Below are 22214 nucleotides of genomic sequence, written 5' to 3'. Positions count from 1 at the left end.
AGTCATTGTAGTACTTGACCCCACTTGCTACATACGCACACACCATCCCTCACCTCTCATCCTCCATATCTTCTTTTATCTACACACAGACACACAGACAATAACACACGCTTGGACCCAATCCACTCGTCATCGATCGCTCGGTCTCTATTCCATCTTGGCACAGGGACCCTCGACATTCGGCACTATCCACATTTCGTCCTCCATCTATCTCATCGCAGAAACATTCCCCACTACTCGCCTTCATCATGATCTGGCCACCAGAGGAAATCTGGGATGGTGAGTCGGTCTGTCTGTCTCTTGCGTACCCACTGACACACCCTTTAGATCCCATGCAACTGGTGGAGTACTACGAAACTCATGCCATCTCCCTGCATCCGCTTCCCGGTATCTTGGTCCTCTCCATCATCGTCTCGGTCCTCGGTTCCTATGCCACTCTACTCGTTCTCGGTCGACGAACCTCGTCGAGAGGTTGGCGAAATCATCTTTTCCTCGGTCTCGCTGCTGTCTGCTTCGCTGCCGTCGCAGTGTGGGGAATGCACTTTGTGAGTCGACCCGATTCAAAGAGCCATACACTCACACAAACCTCAGGTCAGCTACGTCGGCGTTCGTGGTCGAGCCAGTCCTGACCTCACGTGGTACATCGAGGTATGTGAGCCCCACCATAATTAGTGGCTGACTCCTTACACCAGTTCTCGCGAGGAATGACTGCCGTCTCCCTCTTCGTACCCCTTATTTCCACCGCCATGGCGTTTTGGTTCATCGGATATGAACTCGACATTCCTTGGTGGCGTATTGTCGTTTCTGGAGTCTTTGTCGGGTTAACCAGTGAGTCTTTCATTCCGAGAACATTCTCGCTGACGATAGTCGTCTTCATGCATTACTCTGCCGCGTTCCGATTGCCCTTCCTTCGTGTCGGATACAGCGTGGTCACGGTAGTCTTTGCCATTGTCTTGGCTTGTGTCGCTGCCACAGCTGCTCTGTTCCTCTTCTTCAGACTCCGTTCCCAATGGTCCGTTTCATGGTGGAAGCGAGGTCTCTGTAGTATCTTCTTGGCTGTCGCCGTCTGCGGGTGAGTCTATTGGTGCTAGAGCAGGGCTTATCAACATCAGAATGCACTACCTCGGTCTCGGTGGCACTTCATACTTCACCAAACCAGGCGTCATGCCGGACCAACTCGCAGGAGGGGGTGGTCAATCTACCCGTCTTATCATTGGTGAGCCAAACTTACCACGTCCTACTGTCTAACGTCCCAGCCATCTCCGTCATGTGCGCCATGATTGTTGTCATCTCCATCACATTCGCCTTGATCGACCTTTTGGCACGCCGCGAAATCCGAAAGAAGGCTCGACACATTGTGGTCGCCAGTGCAGCCTTTGCTGAAGACGGCAAGATTCTTGTCCGACACGATGGAACTATTCCCATGCAGATGATTGAGACTGAGGCGGATCTTGGAGTGAGTCTATACTTGCATTCCACTGCTGATGACAGGGTGTCATGAGCGAGCTTGATCCTCGTCAATCCACATTCCAGTGGCTCTACCAGTTGACCTTCAACTGGTCCCTCGTCAGACCGTTCGTTCCCCGAGTCTTTGAATCGACCGAACGACGAACCAAGTCAAAACAGTCTCGAGAATCTGCCGAATTCCGTCAACGATTCGTCGAAGCCTCAGTCCTCCTCGCTCGCCAACTTGGTACATCGGTCGAGTCCTTGGGAGAGCTGTTTGACCGAGTCATGACTACCGGCACTCGTATCCCAGTGCCCGACGCTGCTGCCACCTCCGATGACTCGAGTTCGATTCATGGTATCACTCTCAAGCTCCACGCTTCTGAGGGTGTTCTCTTATTCTTGGTCCGCGAGATCGGCAAGGGTCTTCCTTTGGCTGTTGATTACCCAAAGATGAATCAGGATACTCCTGGTAACTTTGACACCGTTGACTGGTGGCTCGAGCGAGGCTACCGTCTCACCGAAACCCGATTCTTCTCAAGGACGCTCGCCGATCACATGGGTGTCGGTAAAGGAGAGATGGATGTTTTCCTCTCGGCTTGCAAGACTTATGCGAAACGTGGCTCTAAACCCGTCGTTCAATCCGGTGGAACTTATCTCGGTCTCTTTGGTGTCCGACCCACCGATTCCACATTGGATGTGCTCGTCTACAACTTTGCCCGACATCAGATCCCCGCTTACCGTCTGCCCGACGTACAGTACCCCCTCACGGCCAGTATGCGCGCGTGGATCCGTGAATGTAGCAACGCAACCATGTCTGAGATCCTCGAGAGAGCCAATGAATCCCTCGCAAGGGCCGATTCGTCAGACCAAGGATCGATCCAATCGAGAGAGGACGAAGAATTGCTCGAGTTCCAGGCTGCCATCGTGGTCGCCATGGAGTCCCTCACTTCTGCACTGAAGTCTTGGCCAACGATCCAAGACCTGGCCCGACTCTCCCCCGAGGTTCTCGAATTGCCTTCGTCCAACTTTGATGATGATCCCCCCGCTCAAATGGTCGTTCTCGAGGTCATATTGCCCGCTCCCGAGGCCCGCCTCACCCCTATTCAATCTCGGGCTTCCGGTATTCAGGCACCTGTACTGTCCTCTGGCCGCGCAGACTCTGACAAGCCTCCTCCTCCCTTCATTTACACGCCATGGACTTTGTTCGCCAAGTCGCAGAACATGATCATTCGAGGCAAGAAGTGGAACGAGATCTGCAAATCGCTCAATACGGAACTCATCAAGTCGTATCCTCTCATCCCTACCGATCTCGCAGCGGAGATTGACGCCGAGGAAAAGGCCATCCAAGATATCCCAAGCTTGCCTCGTGTCTCACGACTCGGCCGTCGGCCCGGGACCGGCACGAGCCCAGCGACACCAGCACCTCTCGCATCTCCCGATAGCCTTGGTTTCTCTGACATTGACACGATCGCCGAGGAAAAGGCTGCCTTGCAAGAGTCAGCTGTCCGTCGACCTGGAACGGGCGAAAAGGAATCGGCCAAGAGAGGGCTCTTTGTCGGACGAAAGGACGTCACTGGAGATGAAAGGCGCGGCCCTCCCATTTATCGCAGTGTGAGACAAAAGACCGACGGATGGTACCTTCGATCTATGCGAACCCTGGAGCGAGGAGAGCAAGGCTCGTGGCTGAACGGTAATGACTGGCAGGCAGGTGTATAAATACGGACTCTTTCTCTCGTTCTTTACATGTTTCAGTTTTTTGACACACGGTTTCATTCGATTTTTGGCGAGGCTGGTCTAGAGTTGATCTTCATTGCTTTTTCACATGTATATTGTATCGTATCTCCTGCACATTTGGGTGATCCTGATCCGAACATTCGCGATGCAACGCTTCGGTGACTTTGAAGAGCTCAAGCCTCTAACGAGGTGAGCGTGGGCAGCAGTAGACTCGACCTTCTAACGATCAGTGGGCATCGGCCGTATCATGAGTCCCCATCATTTGTCGGCGGCGTGGACTTTATCCGTCGTCAGACGGTTCCGAGACGAGGAGCGACGACTAAAAAAGTGACATTGACGAGTCAAGGCAACTGGATCAACGAGTGAGTGTCTTGTGCTTGCTGAGCTGACATCAGGTACCCTGTCCCTCGACCCATTGTCAGTGCCATTGAATCAAAGTGGCTAGGTGGGCTTGGGTTTGTGAAAGTGGCACATGGTCGTGGCTGATTTCTATCAAAGGGGGCAAATCAACGGAGTTTACGTGCGGTTTTGGGGAAAGGGCTTCATCGCTGACTTTCAAGACATCTGAGATACACTGCTGCCACTTGTGATCCAGATGACTTCACCGCAGCCAACGGATGGAATCTGCGAGTCAACGAATATGGACGGGAAACGGAATTATTGATCGCAGTCACGAGCTGTAGGTTGCGAGCCCGAGGGACTGGGAGCTGAACTTTTATAGACAACGAGGATAAACATCTCTACGCCAGGACCTTGCATCATGTCATGCTGAATATCAGGGATATCTGTAATACCAAGGCGTGAGTCCAACACAAACCTGGTGAGACTGATCGAATCAGATCCAAATTTTGGCGTCGGACAGCCGAAGAAGGAATGCCAGGCTGGAAACGGATCGTCGTGACATTGATTGCTGATGGTCTGGGACCGATGGACACTTCAGTATTGGATGTCTTGGCTACCATAGGCGTCTACCAAGATGGCGTGCTGAAGAAAGCTGTCAATGACAAGCCCACCGTGGCTCATATCTTTGAGGTGAAGGCGAATAGTGGGAGGTGCCCATGCTGAAGCCAAAACGCAGTACACTACCCAGCTGTCGATAGACGCGACGCCTCAGCTGGTGCAACCGCATGCCGGGGATCCAAACAACTTGGTAGGTCTCCTGTATCTTTCGAAGGCTATGCTGATCTCTTCTCAAGGTCCCCGTGCAAATCATCCTTGTCCTCAAACAGGAGAACAGCAAAAAGATCAATTCTCACCGATGGCTGTTCAATGCCATCGGCAGGCAGATCAACCCAGAAATCTGCGTCTTACTGGACGCCGGAACAAAACCCGGCCACAAGGCCATCTATCACTGTGAGTTCACTTCCTGACATAACGCTAACAGGATCAAGTATGGGAGGCGTTCTACGTGAGTCCGTTTGGGTCTTGCCCGGCGACTGACTCAGGGCTACAGAATAATCCTAACCTCGGTGGCGCTTGTGGAGAGATTCACGCCATGATCAGCAAAGGAAAGAAACTGTTCAATCCGCTGGGTGCGTCAGAACGCGGAGCCGCTGCTTACCCCTCAAAAAGTTGCTGCTCAGAATTTCGAGTACAAGATGTCCAACATTCTGGACAAGCCGCTGGAAAGTAGTTTTGGATAGTGAGCAAGCCACAGGAGCAGAGCCTCTTGAATTGACAACCTACTCAGTGTGAGCGTTCTTCCCGGAGCATTCTCGGCCTATCGGTTCCGAGCGATCCAAGGTCGACCTCTGGAACAATATTTCCACGGAGATCATACCAGTGAGTTTTGACCCAGATGGCCATCGCTGAAAATTAGTGGCTGCTCGACTAGGTAGGAAAGGGATAGAAGGGATGAACATTTTCACCAAGAACATGTTTCTCGCCGAAGATAGGTGGGATCATTCGTGCAATCCAGCGTTGACCTGTTTTAGGATCCTGTGTTTCGAACTCGTCGCCAAAGCTAGAGACCGGTGGACGTTGTCCTATGTCAAGCCAAGCAAGGCAGAGACGGATGTGCCGGAGCAAGCTGCCGAGCTCATCAGTCAGAGGAGGCGGTGGTTGAACGGATCATTCGCCGCATCTGTTGTGGGTGTTTATCGAGCTCCTGACGCTATATCTGACGATTTACTGTCAGTACGCCCTCATTCACTTCTTCCGGCTCTATCGAAGTGGTCACGGGCCGTTCCGGTACGTCGCAGCGTGCACTAGTTGACTGACGGCTCAGGATGTTTGCTTTACACATCCAGGCACTCGTGAGCATGATTGTATCGAACGCGCTTCTGATCATCAGTACAATCTCTTCAGTCTGGTATTCTCTTGGTTCGCTTTGGCAAACCTGTGGCTCACGTTCTCGATCATCATTGATCTCGTGCCCAACATGTCACACATCAACCTCTTCGTCACGGACGACGTGGTGAGAAAAGCCCAAAGTGTTATTACATGCTGACTTGCCAGACTCATTGGGTGAACTTTGGTCTCAAAGCCCTTTATCTCTTGTTCCTTCTCCTGCAGGCGAGTGTCTCCGTTGGGCACCCAGCTGATGGAGATCAGTTCATCCTCGCGCTTGGCAATCGACCGAAAGGAGAGAAGGGGTTGTATCTGCTCACCTTTTGGTAGAGTGACCAATCTCTGTATGAGCTAAGATCATAGGGTATACGCTGTACTGGCAGGCTACATGATCGTTTGCTCCGTCATTCTTTCCATCAAGGCGTTCCAAGTGAGTACGGGCGATGGAATATGCCGACGACAAAGGCTGTCCTAGGTGTACCTGGAAGTATTCTTGATAAACTTCGGGATTTGTTCAACAGTAGCAACGGTACCCTGGTTGCAGCGGTTTTGTCCGTGATTGGTGAGTTGCGCCGGTTGGCAGCCCAGCTCAACTGGTCAAGGGTTCTACTCGCTCGCCTCTCTGCTCTATGTGAGTCTCTCGGTCACACACGCAAGCTGACTGCAGATGGATCCATGGCATATGATCAGCTCGTTCCCCCAATACATGGTGAGAGAGCCAGAATTCGTCGATTGGCTCATGTGCAGTTGCTGGCGCCTTCTTTTACCAATATCTTGAACGTCTACGCGTTCTGCAACCTGCATGACGTATCCTGGGGCACCAAGGGTAAGCTTTCACCAACCTACGTAAAAAGCAACATGCTGATCGTGTGACGCGCAGGGTCGGACCGCGCCGACGCACTTCCCGCTGTGCACTCGGGAGGCGAAGATGTGCAACGGGTGAGTTCACCGAACGCGCGCTCGTGTGCCCAAATGTTTCATCACGTTATGGAGGTTGCTGCATAAGATAGACTGACTACGTGACACACTCAGGCACAAGAGGATCTCGATGAATCATTCTTTGTCGTCGTCAAGCGAGCAGTGTCACCATCGGCATCGCCGAATGTACAGGACAGTGGACCTAGCTTGGATGTGAGTACGACATTTTTATTTGCGGTTCGCTAGATCCGATTGGACGCGCGTATATATTCCTCCATAGAGTTTGGCTCACACACACACACGTTTAGGATCAAAATCGTACCTTTCGAACACGCCTCGTCGGTGTGTGGCTTTTGAGCAATGCCGGGTTGGCAGCTTGTATCCAATTTGGTGTGAAACGGACATCGAAATTGGTCGAAAAGTGTCTCGAGACGGACACGCCTGTGTCTGCTCAATGTGTCCATGATGCTCTGTACGCGCAAAGCGATTCATTACAGGCGAGACAACATATCTACTTTCGTTACCTTCTTTGGGCCACGTTTGGATTGTGCGCCGTCAGATTTGTTGGAGTGAGTGAGAGACCGAGAAGAGGAGAGAGAGATGGCGGCGTGGTGGTGTATCAGACCTTGAGCTGACATCTCTGTCCGCCTCCTTTCCCCTCTTAGTGCGTATGGTACTGGGCCATTCGGCAGATGAGTAGGTGTTGTAGGCGGAATTGAGGAAGAACGTGGACTGGAGTAGTGGTGGTAATGATGATGATGACGATGATGATGATGATGATGATGATGATGATGATCCGGATACCCATCCGTGCCTATACATTCCTAAGTACTCTACTCTTCTATATGCAAGGGTAAAGGTGGCGCCGCCACAAAGGAAACTGTTCATCTGATTTCAATAATAAAAATATCCTAAAACGCCGAGTAACCCGGATCCGTCGCGTGGCTTTTGTAAGAGTGAGGGTGAGGGTATGTGGTGTATGTAAGAAACAGGCTAGCGCGGTTTTAGTCTTTTTCTCGTTATTCTCCCCCCTGCGCTCTTGACCCCCTCGCCCCTTCCCCCTTCCCCTCTTTCATTAGCTCCGTTTCGATTATTTATAGATTGAAAAAAAAAAATTAGAGTGACATGAAGAAAGGGAGGGGGGCCGGACGAGGGGGAGCGCTATACAATCAACAGCTGCAGCCAGCCTGCAAGCCAGCAAACGACATGGTCATGTCCCCGCGTGCTGCCATCATATTAAGCTCGTTCAACTCTCTCTTACCCTGAACGATCACTAGACTTCATTCTCAACCACAGGCTCCAATCGCATACCTTGATTCACGCATCGTCCACGCCGTCCCACCCGCCGCCGCCGCCGCCGCCGCCAGCGACAACGCCTTGTCCCCCTTGTCGCCGCCCCGCGTCAATTCTAATTACTTTATACCTCTTTCGAAGAACGGTCCCAGGGGGGAAGAGGGGACCACCAGCTAAAGCCAAAAAAACGAGCCGTAACTCTCTCCTCGAGCAGAAGGATCCACCACGACCACCCAGCAGCATCCGGCCGCCCCGCCCCTCCCTCCTACGCTGTTGGTCTACATACCGCTAGTGGGGATATTACACACCAAGTCCTATCCTGTCGGTAACTTTTTCGGTGCCACCTAGCTCGCATCCCCTTTCCTCCTGACCCGCCTCTTGGACCACCACCCCTTGCCTCTTTCTTTGTCATCATGAACTCGCTCCCACTCCATCATACATGACCCATCCTATCGATTCCTGACTTCTTCACTGTCCAACCGCAATTCAACATTGCCTGGCATGCTGGAATTAGCCGTCGAGTCATCCAATGGTCACAATAGTGCACGGTGCTTCTCGACCTCGGGTGAGTTTCTTGATACTAGGGTCTACCCTTTGGCTTTTCTTGCTGACAGACATAAGGCAAATTCGGTGTCACTCCAGTAGTCATTGCTGGACAGATCATCACCCGTTCTCCTCCCCTCGCTGCTCCCCTACCTGTCCGACGAGTCTTCGCCAGGGTCAGATGTATAGAATCCAGTCCCGAGGAACACGTCCTTTGGGAGAAGACAAAGGTAGTCTTTTCAGGAGATGACGAAATTCTGGGAGACTGGTCACATCCATTCACCCTCACTATCCCACCCTCGGCAGCTACTGCCGCAAAGAGTACACAGAATCAAAAGGATTACAAGGTGGTCTGGAGGTTTGACGTCGGCGTCGACCACGAACCCATTCCATATGTCGGCAATCGCATAGCCAAATCTTTTTATCTCGAGCTCTTTGATCATCGCGTGCCCCCTCTTGCTCCACCCTCACCACCCGACGACGCGACAATCGGCGATATCACCCTCTCCCTCAGCCCCCCGCACGGATCTTACGGACCTGGCGACACAATCCCATGCTCATATCATGCAGAATCAAGCACCAGTGCCATACGCAAAGTGACAGTCGTCCTTGAACGCACAGTCGTCTTAGCGGGACGCGAACCCTTCACCTCTACCCTCGCTTCCACCTCTCTTTCTAATCCACCTTCCAGACGCTCACTCAAACTCGTCTTACCCCGCAGAGGCGGGAGGTGGGACGTGGGAGAATCACTCCAAACACCCACCGCTTCAGTCTCTTTCCATCTCCGACTGCGCGCTGTTGCCAAAGGTCACAAGCCGGTCCAGTCTAGGCCAGCACCAGTCATCATCACCTCAGTCCCCATAGCAGATCGCCTTGAACCTCCACCGCCCTCGCCACGTATCCGTCGCAGTGCTCGACGCGGTCTCTACATGCAAGAGGGGACCATCGACATTGCCGACCCTGCTGTCGGCCTCGTCTCTGCACCTACCATCATTCTACCATCACGCGCTCCTCTCAAACCCATTCTCCTCACCGCAGATCAGTCCGACCTCACTCTTTTGTCGAAGATACGTCTGACACTACCAGAGGACGAGTCGATCTCCATCCTGAGGAAATATCAGCAGAGCGGCCGAAGAATATCGACGACGGCCTCGGAGGAAGAGGATATGCAGCCGCTCAGGAGCAGGCAGAAGATGAGAGACAGCATCTCTCCAACACCAGGAGCTTCTCTGCCCCTGTCTCCCGAGTCCAATTCCCCTTCGAGTCCGTCATCACCTCGTTTAACGACCCCTGTACCATTATAATGTTGTACAATGATGCATGATTACGTCCCACGCAGAAGGGCATCCCGAGCTCTTGTCAATGCTAGACCCATTCTTGGGGACCGATCAACCCAGAACCCGAGTCATGGCATGGCGACTCACCGATTCGTGCCCCATTCCTTCACATGATCCATGGCCTCGTCCTCTGAGAACCCTATCCCCCAAATACGGTCTGTGGGAGCGGCTTCGACCAGTGTTCGGGATCCAGTGTCGAATAAGTAGCGTCGAAGATCGGCATGCTGGGCGAATTTGAGCTCGTTGCCCTTTTGCACAACTTGGTCGGCGTACTTGTCCCACTCCTTCCGGTCAAAATTCTTGACTTGTCGACCCAGCTTTTTAGCCTCATCAGGTGTGTCGGCAGCGATGATCTTGTCGCACAAGTCGGGATCGAAGAGTCTCGCCTTGTGGAACATGAACCAATGCTCGGCAGTCTTAAAGACAGTACCCGGTCTCTCTGGATCCTCGAACGCAGCGTCATACCATTGCGAGAAACAAGCACGAGAGATTGGACAGTCCTTCGTCACTTCCCAGCCGTAGAAAAAGACATATTTCAGCATGATTTGACGTTCGAGTCGTAACAGGTCAAACAGAACAGAGATACCAGCTTGCATGAGGAATTATTACATCATCTCGAAGCCCTCCACATCCAATAGGCCGCTCTCATGGGATCCTTTCGGCTCAACTCGTCATACAATGCTACAGCTGCTTCTCTATCGCCAACCTCGGCGAGATGCTCTGCTTTGAACTCCAGAGCAAAAGTCACAGGACTCTCTCCACTAGCGTATCGATTGAGCGAATCAATCACCGTGCTTTTAGAACGGTTCAGTCGTAAAAGTAATCTGTGTTCAGTGCTTCGCTTCCCAGTATGATCCCTCACCCTCTCAGATAGTTCCAAGCAGATACATTGTGGGGGATGCGATGCACAGCATCTACCGCGAAGCTGAAGACGTTCAGCTCGAGCGCTGGTGCCGGGGCTCACCTTATCTCATCCTGCCAGTACTCTTCGCTGGCTTTCTCTGGCGCACATTCAACATAGAGATACCATCTCCAGCCCCAGGCACTATTGTTCCTTCCATCGACTCTTAGAGCCTCTGTGCACCATTCTCGTTCGTCTTGCCATTGCTTGAAACTGATACGATCTTGAAAGTGGGAAAACAGCCAATGCAGATAGGCCCATGTGTGATAATTCTTAGGGTCAGGCAATAGGGCTCGATGTATGTAGTCGATCTCGCTTTGCGGATCCTTTGGAGAAATGTGGGACATGAGAAGCAACCGATGATGCCTAATGGTGTGTCAGCGAAGCCCGGCATGCTGGGTATCTCACCAGACTTGGTATGTCTTGAGATTGACGCGAGCAAACTCGTTCATGAGCTCGAGCTCGGCCTCGAGATCCTTCTGCAAGGCGAGCAGAGTCTGAAAACGATAGCCCCTGACGGCTTCAGACGACGTGACGACGGGCATTATCGGCGGTTATATCTCACCATACTGTGTAGTGGGCGGGATTCTTGCGGATTATGATTTCGGTCAATTCGAGGACTCGGTCGGACTGCTCTCCAGTAGCAGAGATTGATCGAAAGTAGTCCATTGCATCGCGGTCTTAATTGGGTCGGTCAGCTTCTGCTGCTGTGACCCCCTGAATTGCACACTCACAGTCCTCAGCGTACATGATTGGCACCAGAGGGTCGGGTCCATCCAACTGAGGCGTTGGTTCGACATCCTCCCATTGGGAACGTTGCATCATGGGGACGTAGGCTGTCTGAAGCATATCAGACTGGATGCAGTATGGAATACTCACCATAAGGTGGACCTGGTGTGTTAGAAGTGGACATGCATGAACTCGGCCTTGCCCTGCCCACAGGTCTCCAATGTCTTGACTGACACCGAAGACCGTATTGTTATAGCTAGCTGTCCTGGCACAGCGGTCTTCTCCGCCTGGATTGAAATTTCAGGTGGCAAAGTCCAAAGAGCTGGACGGTGATCATCCGATTTTGTTGTAGTCCCAATTCCGACTGATCAACCATTCAATGCTGGCCGTTCAGACACCAATCCCGGCACCCTCGCCTACAATTATTGAGCCAATATCCGCAGCTCTTCCTTCCACTGTACCCTCAAACGCGCCAGAGCATTGCCCGGTGAGTCCAGAACTGATGGGCATGACAAAGCATCCAACTCACTGAGCTTGGCAGGGAGTAGAATCCACCCAAGCAGGCAAGGCGGATGCTTGCGAAGGCTGCCCGAATCAGGCGACATGTGCAGAGGGTCCAAAAGGGCCAGATCCGGATCTGCCGATCATCAAGCAGAGGTTAGAGCAGGTTGATAGGAAGATTCTGGTACTATCTGGCAAGGGCGGAGTGGGCAAGAGTACATTCTCAGCTGGACTGTCGTGGGCTCTGTCGGCGGACGAGGACATTCAGGTGAGACTGAAAGCACAGAATCGGATCTGACAGTACAGACAGGGCTCATGGATATTGACATTTGTGGCCCCTCCATCCCTCTCTTGATGGGACTCTCCAATTCCACCATCCACACGTCATCCTCCGGCTGGTCTCCGGCTTATGCTCTTGACAATCTCGCGGTCATGTCTATTGGATTCTTACTGCCTTCTGCTAAAGATGCAGTTGTTTGGCGTGGTCCGAAGAAGAACGGTCTAATCAAACAATTTCTGAAAGATGTCGAGTGGGGACAGCTGGATTACATGGTTGTGGATACGCCGCCGGGAACCAGCGATGAGCACCTCAGCATCGTGCAATACATGAAAGAAGTTGGCATAGATGGTGCTGTGCTGGTCACAACTCCTCAAGAAGTGGCGCTGCAAGACGTGAGGAAAGAGATTGATTTCTGCCGAAAAGTTGGCATACCCATCCTAGGCCTGGTCGAAAATATGTCCGAGTTTATCTGTCCGAAATGCAACACGGCAAATGCGATCTTCGCCCCAACTACAGGTGGTGCCGCTCAACTGGGCAGGGAGCTGGACCTCGAGCTTTTGGGACGCATACCGGTAGATCCACGGATAGGTTCAACCTGCGATAAGGGACAGAGCTTTCTCGATGACTACCCTGACAGTCCTGCGGCTCAATCCTACATAGACATAGTTCAACGGATACGCGAAAAGTTGGGCGATGCCTAAATGCATAGACCACATCTCAATCGTCTTCCTTAATGGCTTCTCCTTGGCCCACTGCCTCATTGTCACCATCTCCGAGGCCTCGAAGTTGAGCCTCGATCCAACCAGGATCTGATACCATTGCTTGTGCTGTAGCACGCTGCGATATCAAATCCTCATGAGGGTGTCTGAATCCGACACGACTCTTGTCCCATAACGGTTCCTGTGTCTCGTCGCCTTCCCCTTGCCGCTACGGAGAATCAGCCAACGTTGACTTTGGAATGGCGCTCACCTTTGCCCGAGTCTTTCTGAGCTGCGCTCTCGTTCCGATCTCTTTGTAGTAGGCCCCCTGGGCTTTCGCAGGGTCCCCGGCCTCAACAATCGTGATCAAGACCTCCTTCTGAGGTCGAGTTTGGGAAACAACCTCATAGGTCCGAATTTGGTCGTAGAGAGCGCTCTAAGACCCACGGTCAGCAACGTAACCCAAGCCAGAACACTCGGCGTAGACTTGCAGGGAAGACCGAATCAATTTGCGGGTCATTGGGATCGTTCATGGTGAGCTCCTTCATCTGCTCGTATGATTCATTGCCGATTGGGTCAACGAATGAATGCTCTAATCTCGGCAGAGTGTCTTCCTCCGGCAGCAAGAACTGCATGATCTGCTGATCATCCTCCATGACGGGCCGTAGGACCGCACGATTCAAGCGAGATGAAGACGCTTCAGCGTGCGGATTCTGTCCTCATCAGCTGTGTTTCAGGCGATGACCCTCACCGCAGAGGTAGACGCTGTTGGCCTTTCAGGGTATCTCATCATTATGTACGAGTTGGACCAAGCTTCGTCTTCAGGCAGTATCTCGTATTGCTACCGTGTCAGTATGATACGCCTTCGTCACTCACCTCGACGACCCTCAGTCTGGATCTTTTCGGATCAGGATGTTTCAGTTGAGTGACGTCTTGGCTATCGAACTCTGAGAACGTCTGCTCGATCGACATGATTTGCGCTGCAGTCGAAGCGTCCACTTCCTCGCTGAGAGAAATTCATCAATGTGAATCTTCACGGGTTCACCTCACTCTTTGGCAATGGCGGTCAACGACTTGCTACCGGAGACAGCCTTCCGGGTGAACAACGCCGAGTTTCGCATCCAGGTCACGTCCGTAGATCCGGCAGCAGAGCCAGATCCGTTGATCTGAGGCTTGACGTCTTCGAAAGGAGCAATCAGAGCCAGATCCTCCGCTGCAAGGTCTTGAGTTTCAGCAAGTCCAAGCTCTGAAGAGTTGATCAGGCCCAGTGTCACATTTGCAAAAACCTACCCTCGTCGTTCCCGTTCCAGACTCTCTCATACACGTTGAGATCGACCGGCATGCCCATCTCAGAGTCAACTAGCATTGGCAGAGGAGTACTCGAGACCAAATCATCCAGGTAGCTAGGCTCGCCGAGTCGATTCACATTTGTAGAAAGGTTGAACAATTTGGGTGGAAACGGTGGCTGTGGTATGGGATTCAGATACCTGACTCGAAGCAGGAGATCCAGCCTCCTGGTATAAGGCTCAGGTCAGTGTAATGCTATCGAGCCTGTTGATCTGACCCACGATTTCTTAGACGCCATGGTGTCGCTGGTTACTAGACCTTGACCAAAACACTGACTACACGGCTTATAGACGCAATCAAGGATGCTTCGCTGGAGAATCACGTGACCACATTCACGCGCGTATCTTCCGGATGCGCCGTGACCTTCCAACATTAAATAAAATCCTTCGAGTTCAACGACATTCACTCGACGACCAGTGCACGAACAAGTCAAGCTGAGCAGATGCCTGGAAGATGCAGCAGCACGAACAGCTGCTCACCTGACCATATCATTACAGAGTGAAGCTCGCAGCACAATGCCCGGCGACATCGACCTCGCGGAGGCCTCACAGACGGCAAACGGCGGCGAGTCTGAGTATCGAAGGCTTTGCCACTTGCTCATCGAGACATGCGGGCGGCATCAGACTGGAGCGGCGTCAAATGAGAACAGGGATCGTGACGTTCGCCTCGCTCTCACGGTTATCGAACAACACGCTACGTCTCACGCTCAAAGCTCGAGTGGCTCCGTTGAATCCGTCATCAAGTGGACGATCCCTCGACTCGTGCACGCGGCCATCAACTTGACTAGATCGGGAACTTCTCAGCACCTAGCTCATGAGATTGTCAGCTGTATTGGCACTGTGATCGATACCTCGTGCTACCATGGACCTGATACGGAGCAGACCCCGGACAACAGTCAACTTAGGGTTCTCTGGATCCTCATTCACATATTCAGATTCGTTGACGGTGAGTCTGGTGACGTTGGCCATGCTGAATCAGTACACAGATGTCATCGAAGGTCGGGCTAAACTTTTATTCGGCTACAAGCTACCGAGCCAGCCTCTCACCTGTATCTTCCTCCTGCAAATGGTTGTCCAACACAGGCGGCCCTTTTCAGAGAGACTTCGCAAGTTGGCATTCAAATCAATTTCCGTCCTGGGCGAGCAGATCAAGAACGACATCCAAGCACAGAGCTCCTATATGTCAATGATCAGCTCGGCTGGCTTGAACGATGTCGGCGATATTGATCCTTGGATCATGCCTCTAATATGGCCGACCTCAAATAACGAATTGTGGATTTCTAATCAAGAGCTCCTTATCAGGAGCTTGGACACGGCACGACCTGATGTCCGGTTCACTTTATGGTCGGCACTATCGGGACGACTGCTGGATCCGCAGCAGGCGGACAAGACGGAGTGGTTCGCAATCATCCAGTTGACGACCTCGATCGAAGGGTTCCTAGAGCCTCTGGAGATCCGAGAGTATTTGGGCTCTACCAGAATCCAAGTTTGGCAGGACAAGCTAAGGCTTAGTGATCTCCCTGATAGTACACGCGCCATTCTCAATCATAATCTCTCGGCGCTCGTTACCGGCGAACGCCACGTTGGTTCTGGCAAGCGGAAACGGCCTTCCTCCGGGGATGGCTCTGAATCGCAATGGTTACTTGATGAGCTACCAGAGTTAATCGAGGACGGCGAGCGCAGCATCCAAAGCGGACCTATTGAGGCGGTCAACAAGCTGGCGAAAAAGTGCGCCCCCATACCGATGCGACTTACTGACGATTCCAAGAACCAGCGATACCGGTGTCTTGGCACGTATCTGCGCTCTTCTTCCGAGAATGATCGCAAATCATAAAGCAAGCCGACAGGATGCCAGGCCTGCGTACAGCTCTCATTTGGAACTTTGGACCATACTTGCCGCACGCTTATCGGACTTCTCACCAGGCTGGCGATTACTATGTCTGCTGATTGAAGACGCCGAGCCGGGGGAGGTCGTGTCATGGCTTTTGGGGTCAAAATCGACTCAAGATTCGATACTCACTGCGTCCGTGCAGGGCAACTGCCGGGCAATCAGAGCAGAAGCTAGGTGAGAGATACAGTGAATAAGTTCACTCACGACAGTCGAGCCGTGGCACTCATTTTTAAGGCTACTAGCGATGAGACAATTGATCTCGTTACTGCCGAGAATCTGCAGCTGCCATACTTAAAATTCATGGGAGAGCAATTGACGAGGACATCGAGTCATAAGTCTATCATACTTACCACGCTTGGGTCCATAAGTCGTCACGCGAGACCGAACGCGCTGGGATTGATCTTGGAGCTCTTGATGAGACAACTCGGATCTCCATCCTCACCGCTGAGGAGTCTGGCATACACGAACGTGGGTGAACCTGAGAGGCTGGAATCTGATTGTGCAGCTCCTCAGCATTTGCCGGCACCACAGCAAGTCGCCAATGGCACTTATATCGCCTTATTTGGAGCAGGTCAGCATCATGTTGGTCGCCAGTCTCTCTGAGGCCCCCGACACCCTGACCGAAGCTGCCTCTTTCTTAGGGCAAACAAGACAGAACTTCATTGAGACGACACTACATTACACTATTCCGGCCATGATTCTCGCCCGGAACCGCATGTGTCTCGAGCAGATGGCATCGACACTCCCGACTGGTCTTGGGGTGACCTTGCTTGAATACACGGCGCAGATATTGACAAAGATCTTCCTGTGTCCATCCAGAACAGACCAATGCCTTGCTTTTCTCGTCAACTTGGTCAGCCAGCTTGTTCATGATACGGCGACGACGCACATCGATGCCCCAAGCTTGATAACGTCTTGCATTGTGCCTCTGCTAGTCGCTTTGGTGATCGAGCTCGGTGACGAGGAAGCGGAAGTATCAAACAGCGCAGCCATGGGCTTACGCAAAGTCCGCGACGTATACCAGGTGACTCATCGGAGCTCATCCCTCGATCTCGGCACATTCCTCAAGCCTCACATGCTCGGGGTGATGACGCACCTGAACGAGACACTGCACGATGTGCGGGGCCGAAAGTCAGCAGCCTACAAGAGGAAGCTCATTCGAAGTCTCAAAACTCTGATAGAGATGGTTGGCGACTCCATCGCATCTTATTCCCCTCAGGTGAGTTCCGTCCCGAGAGGAGACGTGACCGATCATTCCATAGATCATGGCAAGCCTGCAAAGTACTCTGGCAATGCCTGAGCTGCGACAAGTAACCCTCCAAACATGGCTGGCTTTCATTCGCACGCTCCGCTACTCAGACATTGGCCCATTTGTGGGCAGGACTACCGCCACTCTGGTCGCAAACTGGGCATCTTTCGACCCCAATGATCGAGGTGTAGCCAAGGATATCGTATCGGAGATAGCGGATAACGCAAAACACCTCTCAGCATACCTGGATGACATTGTTGGCTTGGACCACATACCCGAGCTCCGTTCAGCTGGCGACAAGCTCACAGCATCCAGGAAGGGCTTGGGATTTGCCGAGCAGCTCGCCAAGCTCCTTGAGCGAGTCAGGAGCAAGAATATAGCTGTAGCCACGACATCCATCCGAGAACTCCGAGATGTTCTGTTAGATCACCCTCGAGATCGATCAGCCCTAGCTGAGGGAGACGCGTTTCATCCGTTGGTTGCTTCCACGATGCAGACTCTGCTATCAACTTCCAGCCGCGATGCCGAGTTTATGAGCTTCTGCGATATGGCTTACGAATGTCTGGGCATCGTCGGCGCACTGGATCCAGATAGGTGCGTTTCCAATTCCGACTCCGGGACGATGACGATCATGTCCAATTTCAACGATCCCGAGGAGTCCGTCGACTTTGCCATACATCTCGTCCGAGATCTATTGGTGGACGCTTTTCGTGCGACCAATGACACCAAACTTCAAGGACACTTGGCGTTCGCGATCCAGGAGTTGCTGCAATTCTGCGGGTTCAGTCCGAAATTGCTGCAGAGTGGATCCAGCGGGGGCATCTCGTTGCGCACGCGGACCCGTTGGACGAATCTCCCCAAAGATCAGCATGAAACGTTGACTCCCCTTCTGGAGTCAAGATTCACGTTGACTGATGGGACCATGCCGACCTTCTCTCATCCAATCTACGGATCAGCTCCAACGTACCGAGAGTGGCTGCAGAGGTGGACGCTTGATCTCATCGGTCAAGTTATGCAGCTGCCCCTAGATAACAGAGCCACCCGAGACAGCCAGACGATTTTCGGCGTCTTCCGAGGTGTCTTGAAGAATCAGGACGCTGCAGTAGCGCATCATATCCTGCCTCATCTGGTTCTCAATGTACTATTGTCTGGTGGGGCAGACGCTCGAGAACAGATCAGTCAGGAGATCAATGCCGTCCTCCAAGACCAAGTCAGTCAGTCTTCGGCTGGGTCGGCAGACAAGAGGACATGGAGTGCACAAGTCGTTTTCGATCTCATGGATCATCTCAGCAAGTGGCAGCGGCTACAGCGTATAGGTGAAGGCCGGAGCGAGAAGCACAGCACATATCGGGCCGTTGACGCAGTCCTATCAACTATCGAGGTCGAGCTTATGGCCAATGCTGCACTCCAGAGTAAAGCATATGCGCGGGCACTACGAGGCTTCGAGCAGCGGATTACACAATTGCGCAGAACTCGGAGAGCGAATACGGATCTTCAAACATACTTTGAAAAGCTGCATCTCGTATATGCAAATCTCAACGAGCCAGACGGCATGGAGGGAGTGTCGACTTTCGTCATCGCCCCCTCATTGGAACACCAAATCCGTGAACACGAGAGTACAGGCCGTTGGACCTCAGCACAAAGCTGCTGGGAGGTCAGACTCCAGCAGTCGCCTAACGATGTCACTTTACATCAGGGACTCCTGCATTGTCTGCGAAACCTGGGGCACTACGGTGAGAATATCTGCTGGCAATGATACCTACTAAACCTTTAGATACTTTGCGCACTCATATCCGGGGCATACTCAGTCTTCATCCCGAATGGTCAAGATCGTTAGCAACATTTGAGGCAGAGGCGGCGTGCATTACCGGCGAATGGCAAACCATCCGTCGCCTGGACTTGGATGCTCCGCCAATTGCCAGACTTCTGCTGGCTCTGCATGACAATCGCGACCTGGTCTCACCTCTTCTCGAGGCTAGGCGGAAAGTGGGCATTTCGATAACCTCGAATTCTTACCCTCGAATGTACGATCAAGTAATGGACTTGCACCTGTTGAGAGAGGTCGAGATCATCAAGCAGGCCGATACAAACCTATCAATGTCGAACACCGATGCGAACCGTCGCATCAAAGCACGAGATGCCATGTCAATTTTGACTCGTGAGCTCGGTCAAAGGTTCGAAACTTTGGCCCCATCATTTCAGGTCAGAGAGCAAGTATTGTCTATTCGACGAGCGGCATTTGGCCTTACCAAAGCTCCCGAGCTGCGGGCTGAGCTCGGCACAAGTTGGATACAAAGCTCCAAGATCGCTCGGAAATCCGGTTACGAGCAGACGGCATACAGCGCGATTCTCCAGGCTCAGCAAGCGGAAGCGCCTTACGCCTTTACTGAGAAAGCCAAGCTTCTGAGGGCACAAAGTGGTGCCTGGAAGGCGTTATTCGAACTGGAGAATATGGCCCAACCGATCCTCGAAGCCGCTACTGGGGACGACTCCGCTGGTGAAGACTATGACAGAGATAGAAATCTAGCCAAAGTCGGTCCCGCTTTCATGCTTCCTTGCAATGCTGAATCGGACAGGTGCTCCTGCTGGAGGCTCGCTGGGCTCAAGAGTCGGATCGTTTCGAAGCCAATCTTATAGTCGATCGTTACAAGGAGGCCATCAAGCTCGCACCAAAGTGAGTCAGCTGATTTATCGGGTGATGCTGACAACGGCGAAGCCTGGAGTCTCCCTATTATCACCTCGGCCATTACTATGACACTCTGCCTTCGGAAAGCCCAATCCTCATGTGAGTGACCACCATAGCCCCCGAGACCAACGCGATCAGGGCGTCCCACAATCTTCACACTTGCCACAATTACATACTGGCCCTACAACATGGCGTGAAATACATCTTTCAGACCATGCCACGTATGTTGACATTATGGCTCGACCTAGGCGAACACAAGGACCTTAAGAAGTGAGCAATTTTGACCCCTGGCCGGCCATGTGGATTGATGGCCTGAAAGACATCCGGAAATAGCAACTTCGCTGGTGAAAATCACCGCAATGATCGACAGATCCCGAAGGGAACTGGCGTCCTACCAGGTCTGTTAGCTTCTGATCTCAGGAATTGAGCTGACTTGTATCGAAGTATTTCACGGCCTATCCACAAATCGTCTCACGGATCGGGCATCCTGTCAAAGAGGTGTCTGTGGTCCTAGTGAAAATCATGTCCATGGTGCTGGAGCACTACCCTCAACAAGCTTTGTGGCCAACTATTGGAGTTATGCAATCTATACGGCCGGAAAGAAAGACCAAATGCCAAGCCGTCCTGACTCGCGCTCAGGTAAGCTACCGGACTCTTTGATCGCCTCTCCTGAATCTCACCCCGCAGCATCGTGACCATGGAGTCGCACTCATGATTCAGGAAGCTCTTCGATTAGGTAGCGCGTTGTTACGGCTCACCGAAGAGGGGACCGACAAACGCAAAGAGCTCTCCCTATCTTTGGCAGCTCAATTTCCCTATGTCAGATCGGCCGTTCCCTCCAGGATGATGGTGCCTCTGCAGGAAGCCCTCACATGTACCCTGCCTTCCACATCAGAAACTGTCAAGTCCCATAACCCATTCCCAGATAGTCCCGTGGAGATCCGAGGCGAGTGGCCCCTTTCACCTGCCCTCGTGAGGCTGACCATTGGTAGACATCGATGACAAGATTGAGGTCATGCCATCGCTGCAGAGGCCTAAGAAGCTCGTCCTCATTGGCACTGACGGCAAACGATATCCCTTTCTTTGCAAACCGCACGATGATCTGCGCAAAGACGCGCGATTGATGGATCTGAACGGCATGATAAATAAGTTGCTCAAGAGTGCCTCAGACTCTCGTCGCCGTCGTCTCTGTAAGGCCCAAGTGATGACTGTGCTGATACTCAGACATCCGGACGTATGCCGTTATGCCACTGAATGAGGAATGCGGGCTTCTACAATGGGTCAGTAATACCAAGGCACTTAAAAGCATTTTGGAACAAGGCTATCTACGGCAGGGGAAGCGAATATACGTGCGTGCTGTCGCCCGGACCGTACTGATCATCCCCAAAGAGCGCAGAGTTGGGAACGAAATTGGAAGGGAACCGCAAGAAGGGGAAGAGTGCGCAAATCAAATTCTTCAAGGAGGAAGTCCTGCGATCGTGAGTCTCGATGCTTCTCTCATGGGCTGATGTGGCGACATCAGCTTCAATCCTACGGTCTTCTATGAATGGTTCCTGTCGACCTGGCCGGAGCCCTCCGCATGGTTGGCTAGTCGCCTGTCGTACTCCAGAACCTTGGCCGTCATGTCAATGATCGGCTATGTCCTCGGGTGAGTTACGAAGACGTGCCTTATTTGGGACACTGAGATCCACACGAAGGCTTGGTGATCGACATGGTGAAAACATACTGTTCGATAGCTTGACAGGGGACACGGTACATGTGGATCTGAATTGTTTATTTGATAAGGTGAATCAGCCGCGTTGCATGACGCTCACTTCGACAGGGCAAAACCTTTGAAATTCCCGAGAAAGTGCCATTTCGTCTCACGCAGAATATGGTGGACGCTCTCGGAGTGACCGGCGTTGAAGGTGAGCAATGCTCGACGCGCGTTATTGATCTCCCTTCAGGTGTGTTCAGGAAGGCTGCGGAGATAGCGTTAGCCATCCTGCGCGACAACACAGATGCTCTCATGAGTGTTCTCGAAGCATTCGCACACGATCCTCTTGTTGAATGGTCATCGCGGTCCGTAGGTCATCACGACATCCAGATCAACTGATTTCAGGGCCGTTCAAAATCGGACAAGGATGTCGGGATCATTGCGGAGAAAAACCTGAAGCCTATCCGAGCGAAGCTCCAGGGCATCATGGACGGAGCAGTCAAAACGTCTGTTCCAAATCAAGTCGAGGCGCTCATTAAGGAGGCCACAAGCCCCTCAAATCTGGTGAGCAGCGAGTATTATTCTCCGGATACCCGTACATCCATCTGATGCAGAGCACTGATGCGATCCGCTTTCAGGGAGTCATGTACTTGGGTTGGGCGGCGTGGCTGTGA

General features: G+C 52.4%; 9 protein-coding genes across 9 annotated transcripts; 6 read left to right on the top strand and 3 right to left on the bottom strand.

Moving 5' to 3' along the window:
• Nucleotides 1–248: 248 nt before the first annotated feature.
• Nucleotides 249–3165, top strand: BD324DRAFT_649847 (hypothetical protein; the record flags this gene model as incomplete). Its single annotated transcript, XM_022018052.1, has 8 exons — nucleotides 249–279; nucleotides 328–545; nucleotides 592–648; nucleotides 693–828; nucleotides 868–1072; nucleotides 1113–1216; nucleotides 1257–1456; nucleotides 1492–3165. 8 exons carry the CDS (start codon nucleotides 249–251, stop codon nucleotides 3163–3165), a joined length of 2625 nt encoding a protein of 874 aa, XP_021872402.1.
• A 132-nt stretch (nucleotides 3166–3297) lies between these two features.
• Nucleotides 3298–7163, top strand: BD324DRAFT_621008 (chitin synthase-domain-containing protein). The gene is made up of 29 exons (XM_022015351.1): nucleotides 3298–3372; nucleotides 3414–3545; nucleotides 3579–3628; nucleotides 3682–3703; nucleotides 3744–3862; nucleotides 3905–3983; nucleotides 4023–4215; nucleotides 4262–4333; nucleotides 4380–4536; nucleotides 4575–4591; nucleotides 4637–4715; nucleotides 4756–4825; nucleotides 4874–4965; nucleotides 5003–5078; nucleotides 5118–5271; nucleotides 5321–5373; nucleotides 5411–5438; nucleotides 5477–5599; nucleotides 5641–5697; nucleotides 5737–5798; nucleotides 5836–5902; nucleotides 5938–6034; nucleotides 6075–6103; nucleotides 6140–6181; nucleotides 6220–6298; nucleotides 6353–6411; nucleotides 6505–6603; nucleotides 6699–6959; nucleotides 7056–7163. Exons 1-29 carry the CDS (start codon nucleotides 3329–3331, stop codon nucleotides 7107–7109), a joined length of 2466 nt encoding a protein of 821 aa, XP_021872401.1. The 5' UTR covers nucleotides 3298–3328; the 3' UTR covers nucleotides 7110–7163.
• Nucleotides 7164–8055: 892 nt separating this feature from the next.
• On the top strand, nucleotides 8056–9587 carry BD324DRAFT_359915 (hypothetical protein). Its single transcript, XM_022012578.1, has 2 exons — nucleotides 8056–8248; nucleotides 8305–9587. The coding sequence occupies exons 1-2, from the start codon at nucleotides 8185–8187 to the stop codon at nucleotides 9528–9530; spliced, it is 1290 nt and encodes a 429-aa protein (XP_021872400.1). The 5' UTR covers nucleotides 8056–8184; the 3' UTR covers nucleotides 9531–9587.
• Nucleotides 9571–10159, bottom strand: BD324DRAFT_680209 (hypothetical protein; the record flags this gene model as incomplete). The annotated part of the gene is made up of 2 exons (XM_022019070.1): nucleotides 9571–9602; nucleotides 9651–10159. Coding segments are annotated over 2 exons (540 nt in total), but the record flags the coding sequence as incomplete, so codon positions are not given.
• Nucleotides 10138–11550, bottom strand: BD324DRAFT_620993 (hypothetical protein). The gene is made up of 7 exons (XM_022015350.1): nucleotides 11344–11550; nucleotides 11199–11304; nucleotides 11030–11144; nucleotides 10873–10977; nucleotides 10528–10830; nucleotides 10426–10488; nucleotides 10138–10387 (listed from the first exon to the last, which is right to left on the bottom strand). Exons 1-7 carry the CDS (start codon nucleotides 11344–11346, stop codon nucleotides 10174–10176), a joined length of 909 nt encoding a protein of 302 aa, XP_021872398.1. The 5' UTR covers nucleotides 11347–11550; the 3' UTR covers nucleotides 10138–10173.
• Nucleotides 11551–12688, top strand: BD324DRAFT_620991 (putative cytosolic Fe-S cluster assembly factor NBP35). Its single transcript, XM_022015349.1, has 3 exons — nucleotides 11551–11680; nucleotides 11735–11962; nucleotides 12001–12688. Exons 1-3 carry the CDS (start codon nucleotides 11573–11575, stop codon nucleotides 12673–12675), a joined length of 1011 nt encoding a protein of 336 aa, XP_021872397.1. The 5' UTR covers nucleotides 11551–11572; the 3' UTR covers nucleotides 12676–12688.
• Nucleotides 12689–14284, bottom strand: BD324DRAFT_620987 (RNA polymerase II-associated; the record flags this gene model as incomplete). The annotated part of the gene is made up of 8 exons (XM_022015348.1): nucleotides 14241–14284; nucleotides 13963–14186; nucleotides 13723–13918; nucleotides 13549–13678; nucleotides 13424–13513; nucleotides 13164–13385; nucleotides 12944–13108; nucleotides 12689–12901 (listed from the first exon to the last, which is right to left on the bottom strand). Exons 1-8 carry the CDS (start codon nucleotides 14255–14257, stop codon nucleotides 12692–12694), a joined length of 1254 nt encoding a protein of 417 aa, XP_021872396.1. The 5' UTR covers nucleotides 14258–14284.
• A 124-nt stretch (nucleotides 14285–14408) lies between these two features.
• On the top strand, nucleotides 14409–16471 carry BD324DRAFT_359702 (hypothetical protein). The gene is made up of 5 exons (XM_022012577.1): nucleotides 14409–14964; nucleotides 15005–15746; nucleotides 15787–16083; nucleotides 16124–16377; nucleotides 16415–16471. The coding sequence occupies exons 1-4, from the start codon at nucleotides 14535–14537 to the stop codon at nucleotides 16140–16142; spliced, it is 1488 nt and encodes a 495-aa protein (XP_021872395.1). The 5' UTR covers nucleotides 14409–14534; the 3' UTR covers nucleotides 16143–16377; nucleotides 16415–16471.
• BD324DRAFT_641616 (hypothetical protein) lies at nucleotides 16210–22214 on the top strand (the record flags this gene model as incomplete). Its single annotated transcript, XM_022017432.1, has 18 exons — nucleotides 16210–16377; nucleotides 16415–17137; nucleotides 17172–17190; nucleotides 17221–18891; nucleotides 18933–19690; nucleotides 19735–19832; nucleotides 19983–20114; nucleotides 20164–20242; nucleotides 20289–20483; nucleotides 20532–20790; nucleotides 20837–21034; nucleotides 21069–21193; nucleotides 21416–21492; nucleotides 21542–21629; nucleotides 21667–21751; nucleotides 21791–21909; nucleotides 21946–22104; nucleotides 22179–22214. 18 exons carry the CDS (start codon nucleotides 16210–16212, stop codon nucleotides 22212–22214), a joined length of 4989 nt encoding a protein of 1662 aa, XP_021872394.1.

This window comes from Kockovaella imperatae (assembly GCF_002102565.1).
Source record: "Kockovaella imperatae strain NRRL Y-17943 chromosome Unknown BD324scaffold_4, whole genome shotgun sequence".
NCBI classification, from domain to species: domain Eukaryota; kingdom Fungi; phylum Basidiomycota; class Tremellomycetes; order Tremellales; family Cuniculitremaceae; genus Kockovaella; species Kockovaella imperatae.
The sequence above is the reverse complement of the archived record's forward strand: the minus strand, read 5'-3'. Positions and strand labels throughout refer to the sequence as shown.